We start from the raw sequence: 13,140 nt of genomic DNA, 5'->3' as shown, positions 1-13,140 counted from the left end.
CAAAGAAGAATTTATAGGAGAAAATGGCATCTTAGAAGCTAAAAAAAAAAGTGTTCAGGAGGAGTTGGCCAACCATAAATAATGCTGAAGAAATGTCAAGAAGAAAGGTCACATTTGTGGGACCCTTGTGTCTTTGGGACATGCCTATATCTATAAGGACACTCTCTGGATTAAATCTCCCAGAAGTCTATATGAACAAAGAAAGCATTCATTGGGAGAAGGTCCTGAACAGGATGTGCCTTCCCAGGAAAACATTTATGAGGTGGATATTGGAAACCCCTGTATCTATGTGGGGGAGACAAGAAATATTAATCAAGAGAAGAAAAAAGTAGAGAGGAAAATATATGGCTACTATGGCTGGGTGCCCTACAAACCATATCTTATCTAGCTAGGATATTGTAATCATTGGATCAAGTGAGATAATATATGTAAAGCATTTTGCAAATCTTAAAGCACTATACAAATGTTAACTATTTATTATTAATAATACATTTCCTATACCTACTAAATCCAGACATTGTTTCTGATAGCAGGGGTGGAAAGAAACAGTATAGGGGAGAACAGAAGATGTAGAGTCATCCTGTGGGATAGTCAAGCTTCCCATGACCATGGTGTGAGGACCAGTATATGCCAAGAATTTTATCAGAATTTTCTACTGTCTTCTATAAGTGGATGAGCTATTTTTTCTCCCATAGTATTAGATTATTAGAGATATTAGGGGTTAAAGGAGGTAACAAGTCAGCCTGAATTTTGCTGGTGAATGTAAGCTTTTTGGGAGTGGGGAGACAGACTTCAGTCTGGGGTGTGCAGGAGGTACTTTCCTGGTTGACATAAAAGTGATGGTAGTGTTTCACTTTATTCATTGTTTGACTCCGCTGGATATTATAGTGCTTTTAATTTTTAAGGAAATCGTGGGCTTTCTCCCCAAGAGAGGTACAGTTAAGCGATTGAATAACAACAGGATTGCGGAGGAAAAAACTCCGAGTATTTGGGAAGCTCATGAACATTCATTAGAGTAGATAGTGCCTGAACCGAGTTGTGCTAGTTTGTAAGCAGACAGGTACAGTTTAGAGACGGTGGGTAGTCTTTGAAAGTTTCAGGAAAGGGTGGGGATCTGAAGTAGGATGGCCAAGGTCTAAGGAGTACCGAAGGAAGTAAAGGGAGTCAGTCAAAGTCGATTACTCTCTTAGGAGTAGACTTTAAAGACATAGGACGGATAGCTTAAGGAGAGGCAGGATCTCGTTAATCAATTAATGAACATTTATTACGTGGCACTGTGCCAAGCCGCTGCGCATTTTTCCTTCCCTTCTTTCTTTCTTTAGGAAGTTTAAATCCAAAATCTGGAGTCCCGGTATTTTTCTCTTGCGCCAAGCGGATGAGAGCACAGGGAAATCTCGTAGGGGTCGCATCTCCGAGAATAAATAAATGCATGAATGAATGAACAAACAAAAATATAAATAAATAAATAGCATTCGAATTGACAAGCAGTGCAGCCCCGCCTTGGAGAGGATGGGGGTGGGGCCAGAGGCGGGAAAGGGCGTGACAATTAAGTCGCGTCCGGAAGGGGGCGTGCCTGTTTTAACTCCGGGGCTGGGGGCGGGCCCGGCCGGCAGCGTGCTGACGTCACACGCCGTCCACCAGCCGGCCCTGCCCCTCCGCCCTGGCGCGTGCTGGTTGCCGCTGCAGCTCCTCCCTCGTCTAGTTCGTCCTGGGGCGGAGTCTCCGTCCTCCCTGTCGCCTCCGCGCTCCTGGCTCCCTCGCTGGGGCTCAGGCTCCCGGTGGGTGCGATGGCGGAGGCCGTGGAGCGCACAGACGAGCTCGTCCGCGAGTACCTGCTCTTCCGCGGCTTCACACACACGCTGCGGCAGCTGGACGCGGAGATTAAGGCGGACAAGGAGAAGGGGTTCCGGGTGAGGAGGCCGCTGCCTCCGGGGACCCCCGGGGAGGCGGGGGCCAGGCGGCGGGGCAGCGGGGGCCACTGGTGGACGCAGCCGGACGCGGGGGGCATCTACGGCTCAGCGGCGGCCGAGCTTCCACGTGCGAGCGGCGGAGCCCCGGCTCTCCGGCTTAGCAAGTTCGGTTTCTGCCCCAGCGGTGCTCGGTGGTTTGGGCTGCCGCCCCAGTGGCCGCTTCTCTGTAAACAGGCTCCTCGCTCCCCGCCCCGCTGGCCTTCGGGCATCGATTAAGTGCCTGCTGTGTGCCGGGGCACCGAGGTGGGAGGGGGCCGCAGGTGGCCAGTCCCCGGCAGCTTGGTTCCCTGTGTGTTCAGGGGAGTGGCATCCTCGGGTGACTTTGCAAATAGCAAAGCTTGAATGCCCTGTTACACTCTGCAACGCCATTGGACGGCTACTTAGTAAGCGCCTTCGGTTTGCGAGGCTTTGGGCTAGGACGGTGCTGGGACCCCAAGGCAGAACGGAGACCCCCTCCCCAGGAGTTTGCCTTGTGCCTGCTGGCACCTCCCTTCCGAGATCACAGCTGATTTGGCTTGTATCGGTGTGTTTGGGGAGGGGGGTATGGGGGCATAAGAATGGCCCTCAGGAACCTCCAAGTTCCTTTCCAGCTCCAAACCTATGATGCTGTGGTCTGTTTTCTGTTTTGTAGAAGTCAGCAAGCACTTATTTTGTGCCAGGCTACATGCTGAGTCTTCAATGGCCAGGTCTGTATCCTCCGCACTTGGCCCAGAGCCTGGCACATAGTAAGTGCTTGTTGACTTCTATAAACCAGAAAACAGACCATAGCATCATAGATTTAGAGCTGGAAAGGAACTTGGAGCCCCCCTCCCCCATTATACAAATGAGGAAACTGAGGTCCAGAGGGATGATACAGCTAGCGAATGTCAGAATTTGAACCCACCTCTTTTTTCTCTAGGTTCAGCATTCTATGCACTCCAGCAGGCTGCATCTCATAGGAAAATAGGAGGGAGAGAATACTGAGGACTGGGGTGGGGAGTGGGGAGTTCAGTAAAGGCTTCTGGTTGGAGTTGGCACATGACCTGAGCCTTGTGAGGAAAGCTGGAGATTCTCAGGAAAGTGAAGGAGGAAATTGTTTTGGGCAGAGGCCAGAAATGGAATGCTCAATTCAGGGAACAAACAGGACAGCTTGTCTAGAATGTAAATAGAAGGAAATAATGTGAAGAGAGTTTAGGAATATAGGCTGCACTTTTAGTTCACCATATCTCAAAATGCACCTAGGACCTAGGATAGAATTTTACAGCTGGAAAGGACATTAGTGATTCTTATCTTAGTTCATTCTCTTCATTTTACAGGTGCCTAAATGAATTAATTACTCGATTTCCAGCACAAGACTCTGATGGAGCCTGTACTAGAACTCAGGCCTTCTGATTCTCATTTCAGTGTTCTTTTCATTCTACCAAAAACTTTGACTGGGTTGAACCAAATGTCTAAAGTCAATTAAATTAAAAAAAATTATTCCTTCCCGAACATTTTCAATAGTGGCTGAAGCTTTTATGGTGAAAGGCTCAGCAAGTTTCTTTTGATGGTCAGAAGGCTTCACAGCAGAGACTGAATTAATTGACGTGTTGTTTCTTGCTGTCTGTTTCCCATCTGTTTCTCTATCCCATGCTCTTCTCAGGTGGATAAGATTGTGGATCAGTTGCAGCAGTTAATGCAAGTTTATGACCTGGCAGCACTTCGAGATTATTGGAGCTACCTCGAACGTCGTCTCTTCAGCCGATTGGAGGATGTATATCGGCCTGCTGTCAACAAACTAAAGACCAGCTTGTTCCGTTTTTATCTCATCTACACGATCCAGGTGCCTAGGGTTTGAGGGCCTTGCCTGAAGCAAATATGATTTATCTTCCATAAGATTTTAATTGAACCACAAAAGAGGATCCTGAAAGTGACTATGAGGCAGGCAGTCTCCTTGTTCTTCCTTAATATCAGTGTAGCACCTTAAACCTCAGTCTGCCTCTCTGGTTCCTATTTCTCTCTTCCCTTCAAGTCATAGGCTCTCTTTTCCTTACTATTTTGTTGTAAAGATTTTCCTTGGCCTCAGGAACAGATACTTTTTTACATGAAAATTAGGGAGGAATTATTTACAGGTTGTCATTTTGCATTCATTGGGTCTTTTTAAGCAACACTTGAAAACAGTAATGTGGCTGAGCTCAGTGCCTGTTTCCTTCATGATATCTAGAGGAATGACTTTGGGGTCTTGGGGTAGTGAGTAGCTTGAATTAGTAGTGGAGGCTTCAGGATTGCTGTTTGATGTATATACATAGACTATATGTATAGTGTATACATATAGCATGGAAGAATCTAACTCCTTGACTTTCTTTTTTCTCTTTTGTGTTGATGGCAGACAAACAGAAATGATAAAGCTCAGGAGTTCTTTGTGAAGCAGGCCACCGAACTCCAGAACCAAGCAGAGTGGAAGGATTGGTTCATCTTACCCTTTCTCCCATCTCCAGATACCAACCCTACCTTTGCCACCTACTTCTCCCGGCAGTGGGCTGACACTTTCATTGTGTCCCTCCACAACTTCTTGAGTGTCCTGTTTCATTGCATGCATATCCTTCCACCTGTTTGGGAGTGGATAATGGGGAGGACTTTTTGGAATGGTTGTTCCTGTGGGCTCTCCCTGAGCCACCTGGACAATTCCACCTGTTGTCCTTGCGGCTGATGTTTTTATTTTCACAGTGCTTTATCATTTTAATATGTAAAATATATTATGATAAGTACATTAATTACATCATGTTTGAGAGGCAGCAAAGTGTAATGGGTAGTAATATACTTGGAATCAGGAAGACGTGGTCTCAAGTGTCTCTGCCTCTTGCTAACTGTGTGAACATGAGCAAGTCATTGGATCTCTTGAACCTCAAGCAGCTCTCAGAATGAAGTCATTTACTACCACAGACCCCTGAAGGGGCAGAGTTCTGCTGCTATGCTTCTTAAAATTTGTCAGAGAGTGACTTGTAGGAAGGATTAGGGTGCTACTGTTGAACAGTAGACCATGTGACCTCGATTATATTTTTCTTATGTTAGTCATGGAAACTAAAGTAGCCAAACTGAGAAGAAATCAATCTCCTAGTTGACAGAGGCAGGAAACCTGTGGCCTTGAGGCCACATGTGGCCCTCTAGGTCCTCAAGTGTGGCTCTGACTGAATCCTCCTTGGAGCAGAACCTGCCACTACTGAGGGCACTTAATGCTCTCAGGGACATTATTTATCTTCTATGTGATAACCTAGAATTAGAGGTCAGAACAGAAAGAGAATTAGAATTTCTTCCCTTTTGGTTAATGTTAGTTACTCTGACAGCAAATGGAACTCTCTTACTGAGGTCCTTGGGGAAAAGACAGCAATTACAGGAATATGATGAAATGGGTTTGGGTTTTTTGTTTAAATCTAGATTGCCATTAAGTTACTGTTTGATTGTTTTTATCATTGAAGGTGAGATCCATGAAGCCTGTGGCCTTCATTCTCTTCTCTTGCCTTGAAATACTAGAGAGAAAAGGGGAGTCTTTCTTTTGAATTAGGACACCTGGTGAAGTACTGATAAGTTCCTAATTGGCAAGTCCCACCCATTGGGTCCCGTCTCTGCCTATGGAAGGAACCTGTTTTCTTGTGGGGTTGAGAACGACTTCTAGCTTGCTTTTTTGCTCTTATCTTTCAAGTGTTCTTTGCCTTGTTCCTGCCCTTATTTCTGTGAGAAATCTTGGAGAGGAGGTATTAGTTACTTGGGTTAGGAGCAGTCTTAACATGAACATTTGCCTGTTCAAGAGAAGTGCTTCTGTGTATTTGTCAGACTATTTTGGCGTTAAGAAATAGGAAACTAACACTTTAAAGACAGGAAGCAGTTTTAGATGATGGTATTGGGAAAAGCTTTGCTTTAAAAAAAAATAAATGTTCGTCAGTTCATAGATCTAGAGCTGGTAGTGACCTCAGACGCCATCTAGGCTGGCCCCCTCATTTAATAGGTGAGGAAATTTAAGGTCCAGGGTCATTAAATGACATGTCCAAAGTCACACAGCTATTAAGTATCTGAGACAGAATTTGAACCCAGATCTTTTTGACTCCATGTCTACCACTTTAAATAGTTTACCAGGTTGCCTTAATGTTTTGTTGATGTTTTTTAAAAAAGCACTGCTGCCACTTTCCAGTGCTTTCATTTATCCCTCCTGCCCCAATAAGACCTTCCCTTACAACAAAGAAGTATAAGTCAACAAAATAAATCAACAGGCTGGCCATGTCTGATTATGTATACCTCATTGCCTCTGAGTGGGGGGAAGCAGCTTCACCAATAGTTTACTGACATCACTGCTCTGGTGAGAGTTCTCTTACCTTTATTTTTATTTGTCTGCTGTCTTTCATTGCTATTTTCCTTTACATTATTGCCATCTATTTTGTTCTCCTTGTTTTGCCTGTTTAAACTTTGCTTTCTCTATTTTAACTGAGGCTGTTAAGTGTCATGATGTTATTAAAGACCCTTTGCCCCAAACCAAAAATGTGAATGCAGGTGGCTATCTGGGTGATTGTACCAGCTCAAGAACACTTTGTCATACAGTATTGTAAATCTTGCCCTGCAAAGTAAAGCTATCCATGTTCAGCTTGAAAAGAGAGAAGCAAATGGGTGATCCTTTTCCCCCATCTGATGAATTTTCACGTTTCTCAGCCGACCAATTGGCCACATGCCTGATGAGTCACAAGACTCTAAGATCTTATCCAGTCAACTGCCTATTGTTAGCTGGCTAAGGCCTGGCTCCTGGCTTTGGTGTGTGTAGTTACTACTTAAAAAAAAAATCTGACCTGGGTCCTACAAATTTGTTTTTAAAAATGATCATGGAAAAAAAAAAACTGATCACTGTAAAAAAAATACAAATGTAAAAAAGTAAAAATTTTTATCATTTGGTAGAAACTTTAAATTTGCCTGTATTTGCTGGCCAGGCAAACTTTAATGTGCTCCTAAGCAGTGTTCTGATGGAAATTAGACCAGTCATAAAGTATTAATATTAGTAATAACAGCTGACAGTTATACAGCATGTTATAATTTACAAAAAACTTCACATTCATTATCTTGTTTGATCTTCATCTGATGAATTGTTGGTAGTATATCCCCCTTTTGCAGATGAAGAAACTCATACTCAAAGAAGGGAGTAATTTGTTTAAGGTTTGCACAGCTATGAAGTAGCCAAGTTGGTTTTCAGACTTAAGTCTTCTAGTTCTAGGTCCAGTATTCTTTGAACCTCACCAGAGCTGCCATAGTCCAGATAGTTTCATTAAACGTTAAAAAAAATGTGCTCTGTATCATTTACTTCATTAAACATCTGTAATGTGCAAGATGGAGTAGGAATTGATGCCAAACATTTTGTAGATGGGTTTATTCTTTAACTTGGTGAACCTGTGCCAGTAATCCTGAACTTTGAGGCTGAGTGTCAGAGAACTTCTCAGGTACAAGAGGAAAACGAAGTTTTGCGTCAGAAGGTTTGTTCTGGTTTGAGAGTGTTTCCTTCTGCTTTCTGGGCATGTGATGAGGTAGCAGCAAGTGGCCACAAGGGGGGTGGGGGAAGGGAGGTCTCCTGTCATGTTGCTGTGGGAGCGTGGCCACATCAGTAGTTTGCAGAGTCTGAGGCCTCTACTGATTGAGAATCAGACGCCATTTCAGTATTTTTGTTTTCTGGGTACCACGAATTTGGATTGTTTTCGGCTATGGACATGACTTCTCGGTAGCTTTTTGGCTTGTGGTTTCTTCTACTCAATCAAATACCCAGTGTTGGACTATATGTGTCCCATAGTCTGAATAGCTTGAGAAATTTCCTTTCATACCTGAAATGAGCAAGATAGATCTTAGGGAAAAGTAATGGCAGGCTGTTTAACCCTGAGGCTTTAAAAACTCTAGGGTTTGGGGGAAATAGGAATTTTGTTCCAATAACTTAGGTGAAGTAGCTAAAAGGAACCATTTTAGTTTTTTAACTTAAAAATTTCTCTAGCAAAGTGGTCTTTACCAAATCTTCCCCATTTTCAGTGCTAATTTTTCTGGACAAAAAAATACTGAGGGATGGGATGGGCCTGTTTGGGAAAAAGTTAGTCATAGTTCTTTGCACTAATTGTTATGGCAGAGATAAAAGTGAGTCTGTATGTTGTACATTAAAGAAATAGGAGAGGGGCGGCTCCAGTGTTGAGAAGACCTGGAGATCGAATCCCAGGTTCAGACACTTAGCACCCACCCAGAAACACCTGGCCATGTAACCTTGAGCAAGTTACTTAACCCCAATTGCTTAGGGGCGGCCAGGTGGCTCAGCGAATAAGAACTCCGGCTCCAGTGTCGGATGACCTGGATCAAATCCGGGCTCAGATACTCAGCACCACACCCAGAAATAATAACTGGCCGTGTAACCTTGAGCAAGTTACTTAACCCCAATTGCTTAAAAAAAAAAAAAGAAATAGGAGAGGGAAAAACTTTTTTAGGAGAGACTTGGCAAGGCTGTATCAAGGGGGAGGAGATCTTGGTATATAAGCATTTGTACCCCTGCATATCTTCCATTTAGTCCTTAGAAGCAAATTTATTGAGATGTAGTTGTGTGTAGATGAACCAAAAAAGAAGTAGAACTTTAATTGGGTGGAATACCAATATGCTAACGTCTGGGGCATAAGTGAGACTTCTTCATTATTTCCCAGGGTCCATTGGTGAGGGTATTCCTTCCCTCTTGCAGATCACATACCCTCCTAAGGAGACTCTTGGTGAGTTACTGATGATCCGTCTTAGCTAGGCTTCTTCTTGGGTGAAGGGGTGGTGTTTCATCACATTCATACTTGAGACATGCTTTGCTTGTGAGGACTCACATGTTTGCTCTGTTGGCATAACTTTTGAGGATTCCTTCCATGTTAATTATAACAAGAGCAGATATTTCTGTAGCACTCAGTCTGCAGAGTGCTTTACATACATTGTCTCCTTTTATTCTGTGAGGTGGGTGCTCTCATTCTCACTTTACAGCTGAGGAAGCCAAAGTGCAGAGAAATGAGGTGACTTTTTAAGGGTTTCAGAACTAGGAAGCCTCTGAGGTAGATTTGAACCCAGGACTTGCTGACACCATTCTAAGTACTCGGGCTATTCTGCCACCCTACCTTGATGAACTTGAATGAAGACCTGTCCCAAATACTTATGGTGAAAACCGTCAGACCAGTGATATTCATAGAAACTTCTTTTTTTAAGCAGTCGGTGTTAAGTGACTTGCTCAAGGTTACACGGCCAGTTATTTTTGGGTGTGGTGCTGAGTATCTGAGCCCGGATTTGATCCAGGTCATCCCAACACTGGAGCCGGTGCTCTTTCTCACTGAGCCACCTGGCTGCCCCTAAGCAATTGGGGTTAAGTAACTTGCTCAAGGTTACACAGCCAGGTGTTTTTGGGTGGGTGCTAAGTGTCTGAGCCCGGGATTCTATCTCCAGGTCATCCCAACACTAGAGCTGGTGCTCTTACTCACTGTGCTACCTGGCTGCCCCTCATAGAATCTTCTTGATGGTCTCTCAGGGTTGGCTGTCTTCCTCCAGTTTTGGTCCCCCCCCCCCGTGGGAATGTTTGCTACCCTCTTACCCTTCCAGTAGTTACAATTTTGGGATCTCATGTTTTCTGTTTGTGACCAAAAGAGGGATCCTGCATTTCCCAAATAGTAAGAGTTATGATTGTTGAATATGGAAAAAAATCCTTTAATGCCACAGAGTGGTACCAGATGTGCCCATTGGCAGGGCAGTACTTGGTTGATGTGGCAGACTTACTTTTTGAGCTCTCTGTTAGAGAAGATGTTGTGGAATGGTGAGATCTATAGACTTGATAAAGCTAGAAAGCCTCCTAGACCTGAGGGAAGATCAGGTGAGAATACCTTCTAACTCAGCCCCATCCCTACATAGCTTTTTGCATTGCAAGCAGAAATCCATCGGATGAAGAAAGAAGAACAGCAGCTTGAGGAGGAAGAGGCAGTGGTCCAACACAAGCTCCCTCATTATGTGTCCAACATGGACCGCCTGGGAGACTCAGAACTGTGAGTTTGAGTGGCATTTACTCGCTTGGGGAGGATTCGGTCCTTAGCCTCTTTGTACTTTTTTTTTTCCTACTTTTTACCCTATGGCATTGTCTTGGTAATGGCTTTGTTTCCTTATCCTGCCCTGAACACTTACCTTACTTGGTTGAGGGAACTGTCCCAGAACGTCTTTTCGACATGTACCGTCCTTCTTTCAGAGAGAGTTAGGAGCTCAGCCTTTCGTATTCTTGGTACTGCTCTCCAATGTAGGCTGCCTGCATGTGTCTTGTGAAGTTTTAGATAATGAAATGAGGTGACACGCATTTTAGTGACTTTGAGAAGTAGCCTTTTATTGATGAAACTTTCTTAGTTTCTTAACACTGGAGCTCTGTAAGAAGCTATGCTCTCATTATAGAGAAGCAGCAGATTCCATTAATACTAAGAAACAGCACCAAGAAAGCAAATGGCTTGGAGCTTGCCAATTTATCCAAATAGCTTGAGCCCTAACAAGGAACACCTTACGTATCCCTGGTAGCTCTGCGGTCCTGCTGTGCCTTCCTTCAGCTCCATAACAACATTGTGTTTCTCTTTTGATCAGTGTCATGGTATGTAGCCAGAGGAGTGCTTCACTTTCCCATTCCCCTAAGATGGGGTTCTTCTCTGCCCTGCTGCCTCAGAGTAAGAAGAGTCCCTCCAGAGTGTCTCCAGCTCCCGGTCCTCCTCAGGCACAGTCCTCTGTGAAAAAAGAATTAGCTAATAATCAGGTGAGTGTCTAATTTCTGCTTCCTATGTACTAGTTCCCAAACACATCTTTGACATCTGACAATATTTCCAAGGCACATGGTCACTTTTTTGTATTTATCTTCAGATTCTACATTAGAGCCTAAGTTTCTTTTCCTTAAGGTTGTATCTTTTCTTTTTTTCTTCTTGTGTCTTCTTTGATGTTAGTATTGCAGGTTTTGGATAAGTAGAGGAGCCAAGGGGACAGAGAGGGAAGATGTCATCTTCCCTTCTGATCTCAAGTCTTTCATTCTGACAGTGAAATCAGAGCTTTACCATTGATTGTTGTGTGGTGTTCATCTTAAGTTTTGGCTAACTCTTGAGACTCACTGTTGCCTTTCAAGCTGATCAAGATGAACTATAACTGTATGACATACAATAGTCTTTGAAGAGTAGATTTTAAACTCTGAAAATTTAGACATGTATAGCAAAATCTACTGGGGAATAAATGTTTCTTCATAGCAGACCCTAGAACCAGTGTTCCTCCTTCAAACCAGCAATTATTTGCTGATTCTATAAAGGATTTTCACCTTTTCGCTTGCAAGGTACTTGCTTCTATGCCAACTACCATCTAATAACCTAAATGCCCTACTGAGATTTTTCTCCTCAAGGAGATAGCGCCAGCTATAGTGAAAGTTAATATATTTTATATAGATAAGTGTCTCTTAAACTGTCATACCATATTGGGTGGGTGGAATTGCTCTGAATTGCTTTTAGAGGCAGGTAAGACAGGAAACTGGTTTAATCTGTTTCCTTTTTTCTTTTATATACACCATGCAGGCCTCACAGAGTGGCACATTTAAATACTTCATAAATATTAGTTGAGTTGAATTCTCATCACAAGCACCAGTTAAAGACAATGGAGCATCTTGGGTGGTGCCATGTTACTAGAGTATTTGGCTCATTGATCTTAGGACCAGGGCTGCTATGTAAGCATGTGGGGTTTCTATTTTGTTCTCGTTCATTGGCAAATTGGGGTGAAAAGTCAGCTTTTCCATTATCATGACTAATGTTTATTTAGTACTTACTGAATACAAAGTGCTTTACAATTATTATTTCATTTGACCCACCCAGCAACCCATCAAGGTAGGTGCTGTTATTATCCTCATTTTACAGATAAGGAAACAGGCAAACAGGGTTAAGTGACTTGCCCAGGGTCACACAGCTAGTGTCTGAGGCCATATTTGAGCTCAGATCTGACTCTAGGCCCAGAGTTCTATCCATTGCTCTGCCAAGCTGTCCCTACATGTTAGGGTTGTGGTAAGATGTGAGTACTAGAACAATGTAACTTGACCATTTTGAACTAAAAATGCCATGGAAATTAGAAGTTGCAAACAGTTTGGTAAAAAGTTGTTGTTTTGGGGTGGCTAGGTGGCATAGAGTGAATAGAGCAACTGGCCATGGAGTCAGGAGGACCTGAGTTCAAATCTGGCCTCAGACACTTAACAAAAAACTAGCTGTGTGACCTTGGGCAAGTCACTTAACCCCAAATGCCCTCTGGAAAGCAAAAAAAAAGTTGTTGTTTTCCTCCTTGTTGTCTTTCTGCAGCATTTGACCCTGATATGAATTCTTGCTCCTTGGGCTTCACTGTCCTGTCTGTGTTTTCTTCCTTTGTCTGATAGCTTCTTCTATCTCCTTTCTTGACTCCTAAATGTTATTTTCTTAAAATTCTGTCCTTTGCGTTTTCTCTCTTTCTGTAGTGTCTCCCTTGGTAAGCTTACCTCTGACCTCAGCTCCCAACCATCATTGGTTTGTCAAAGTCTCAAGTTAACACCATGCTTCAAACCTGGGTGTGTCAGGAATAGAATTAGAGAAATCAGAGAAGCTGGCTTTGGGGAGAGGAATCTGTTTTGGATATGCAGAGTTTGAGATGCCAGGAGAACATTTCCAGTTGAAAGCAATTAGAAATGCAGGCCTGGAATTTATATATCTTTGCCTATGCCTATACTTAACACCCACATACCTACACCCAGTTTTCATATGTGTGTATGTGTGCACAGTATAACACATGCGCACACATACCTTGAACATGTATACACATGCAGATGTACACATACTGTATTGTGTGTATAATATACATGTATATATGTGTGTGTATGACTTTTTGTCTTCTTACTTAAGTCCCTCATCTTGTCTCTCTCTCTATATATTTTTTTTAGTTTCCATCATTCATTTCCACAAGATTTTGAGTTACAAATTTTCTCCCCATTTTTCCCCTACCCACCAACCCAAAACAATGATCCCACTGAATATCCCCTCTCCCAATCTGCTCTCTCCCATATCTTCCCCTATCCCCGCTCTGACTTTTTAGTAGGGCATGGTGGATCTCTATGCCCCAGTACCTGTATATCCTATATCCCAGTTACATGGGATATATTTTTTTAAACATTCGA

The 13,140-nt window shown here is 43.3% G+C and overlaps 1 protein-coding gene across 1 annotated transcript in view; it reads left to right on the top strand.

Moving 5' to 3' along the window:
- The first annotated feature begins 1,624 nt into the window (after positions 1 to 1,624).
- WDR91 (WD repeat domain 91) overlaps positions 1,625 to 13,140 on the top strand; it is a 41,986-nt gene continuing 30,470 nt past the window's right edge. Inside the window, exons 1-6 of the mRNA XM_069087284.1 lie at positions 1,625 to 1,910; positions 3,592 to 3,771; positions 4,318 to 4,525; positions 7,353 to 7,435; positions 9,858 to 9,988; positions 10,566 to 10,731. Of these exons, the coding sequence (XP_068943385.1) occupies positions 1,788 to 1,910; positions 3,592 to 3,771; positions 4,318 to 4,525; positions 7,353 to 7,435; positions 9,858 to 9,988; positions 10,566 to 10,731 (891 nt within the window). The 5' untranslated portion in view covers positions 1,625 to 1,787. The remainder of the gene's footprint in view (positions 1,911 to 3,591; positions 3,772 to 4,317; positions 4,526 to 7,352; positions 7,436 to 9,857; positions 9,989 to 10,565; positions 10,732 to 13,140) is intronic.

Source organism: Petaurus breviceps, unplaced genomic scaffold (assembly GCF_028583685.1).
Source record: "Petaurus breviceps papuanus isolate PSGF00001 unplaced genomic scaffold, PetGlider_PUasm1.0 181, whole genome shotgun sequence".
In the NCBI taxonomy this organism is placed as follows: domain Eukaryota; kingdom Metazoa; phylum Chordata; class Mammalia; order Diprotodontia; family Petauridae; genus Petaurus; species Petaurus breviceps.
Note: the sequence above shows the minus strand (reverse complement) of the source record. Positions and strands in the feature narration are given on the sequence as shown.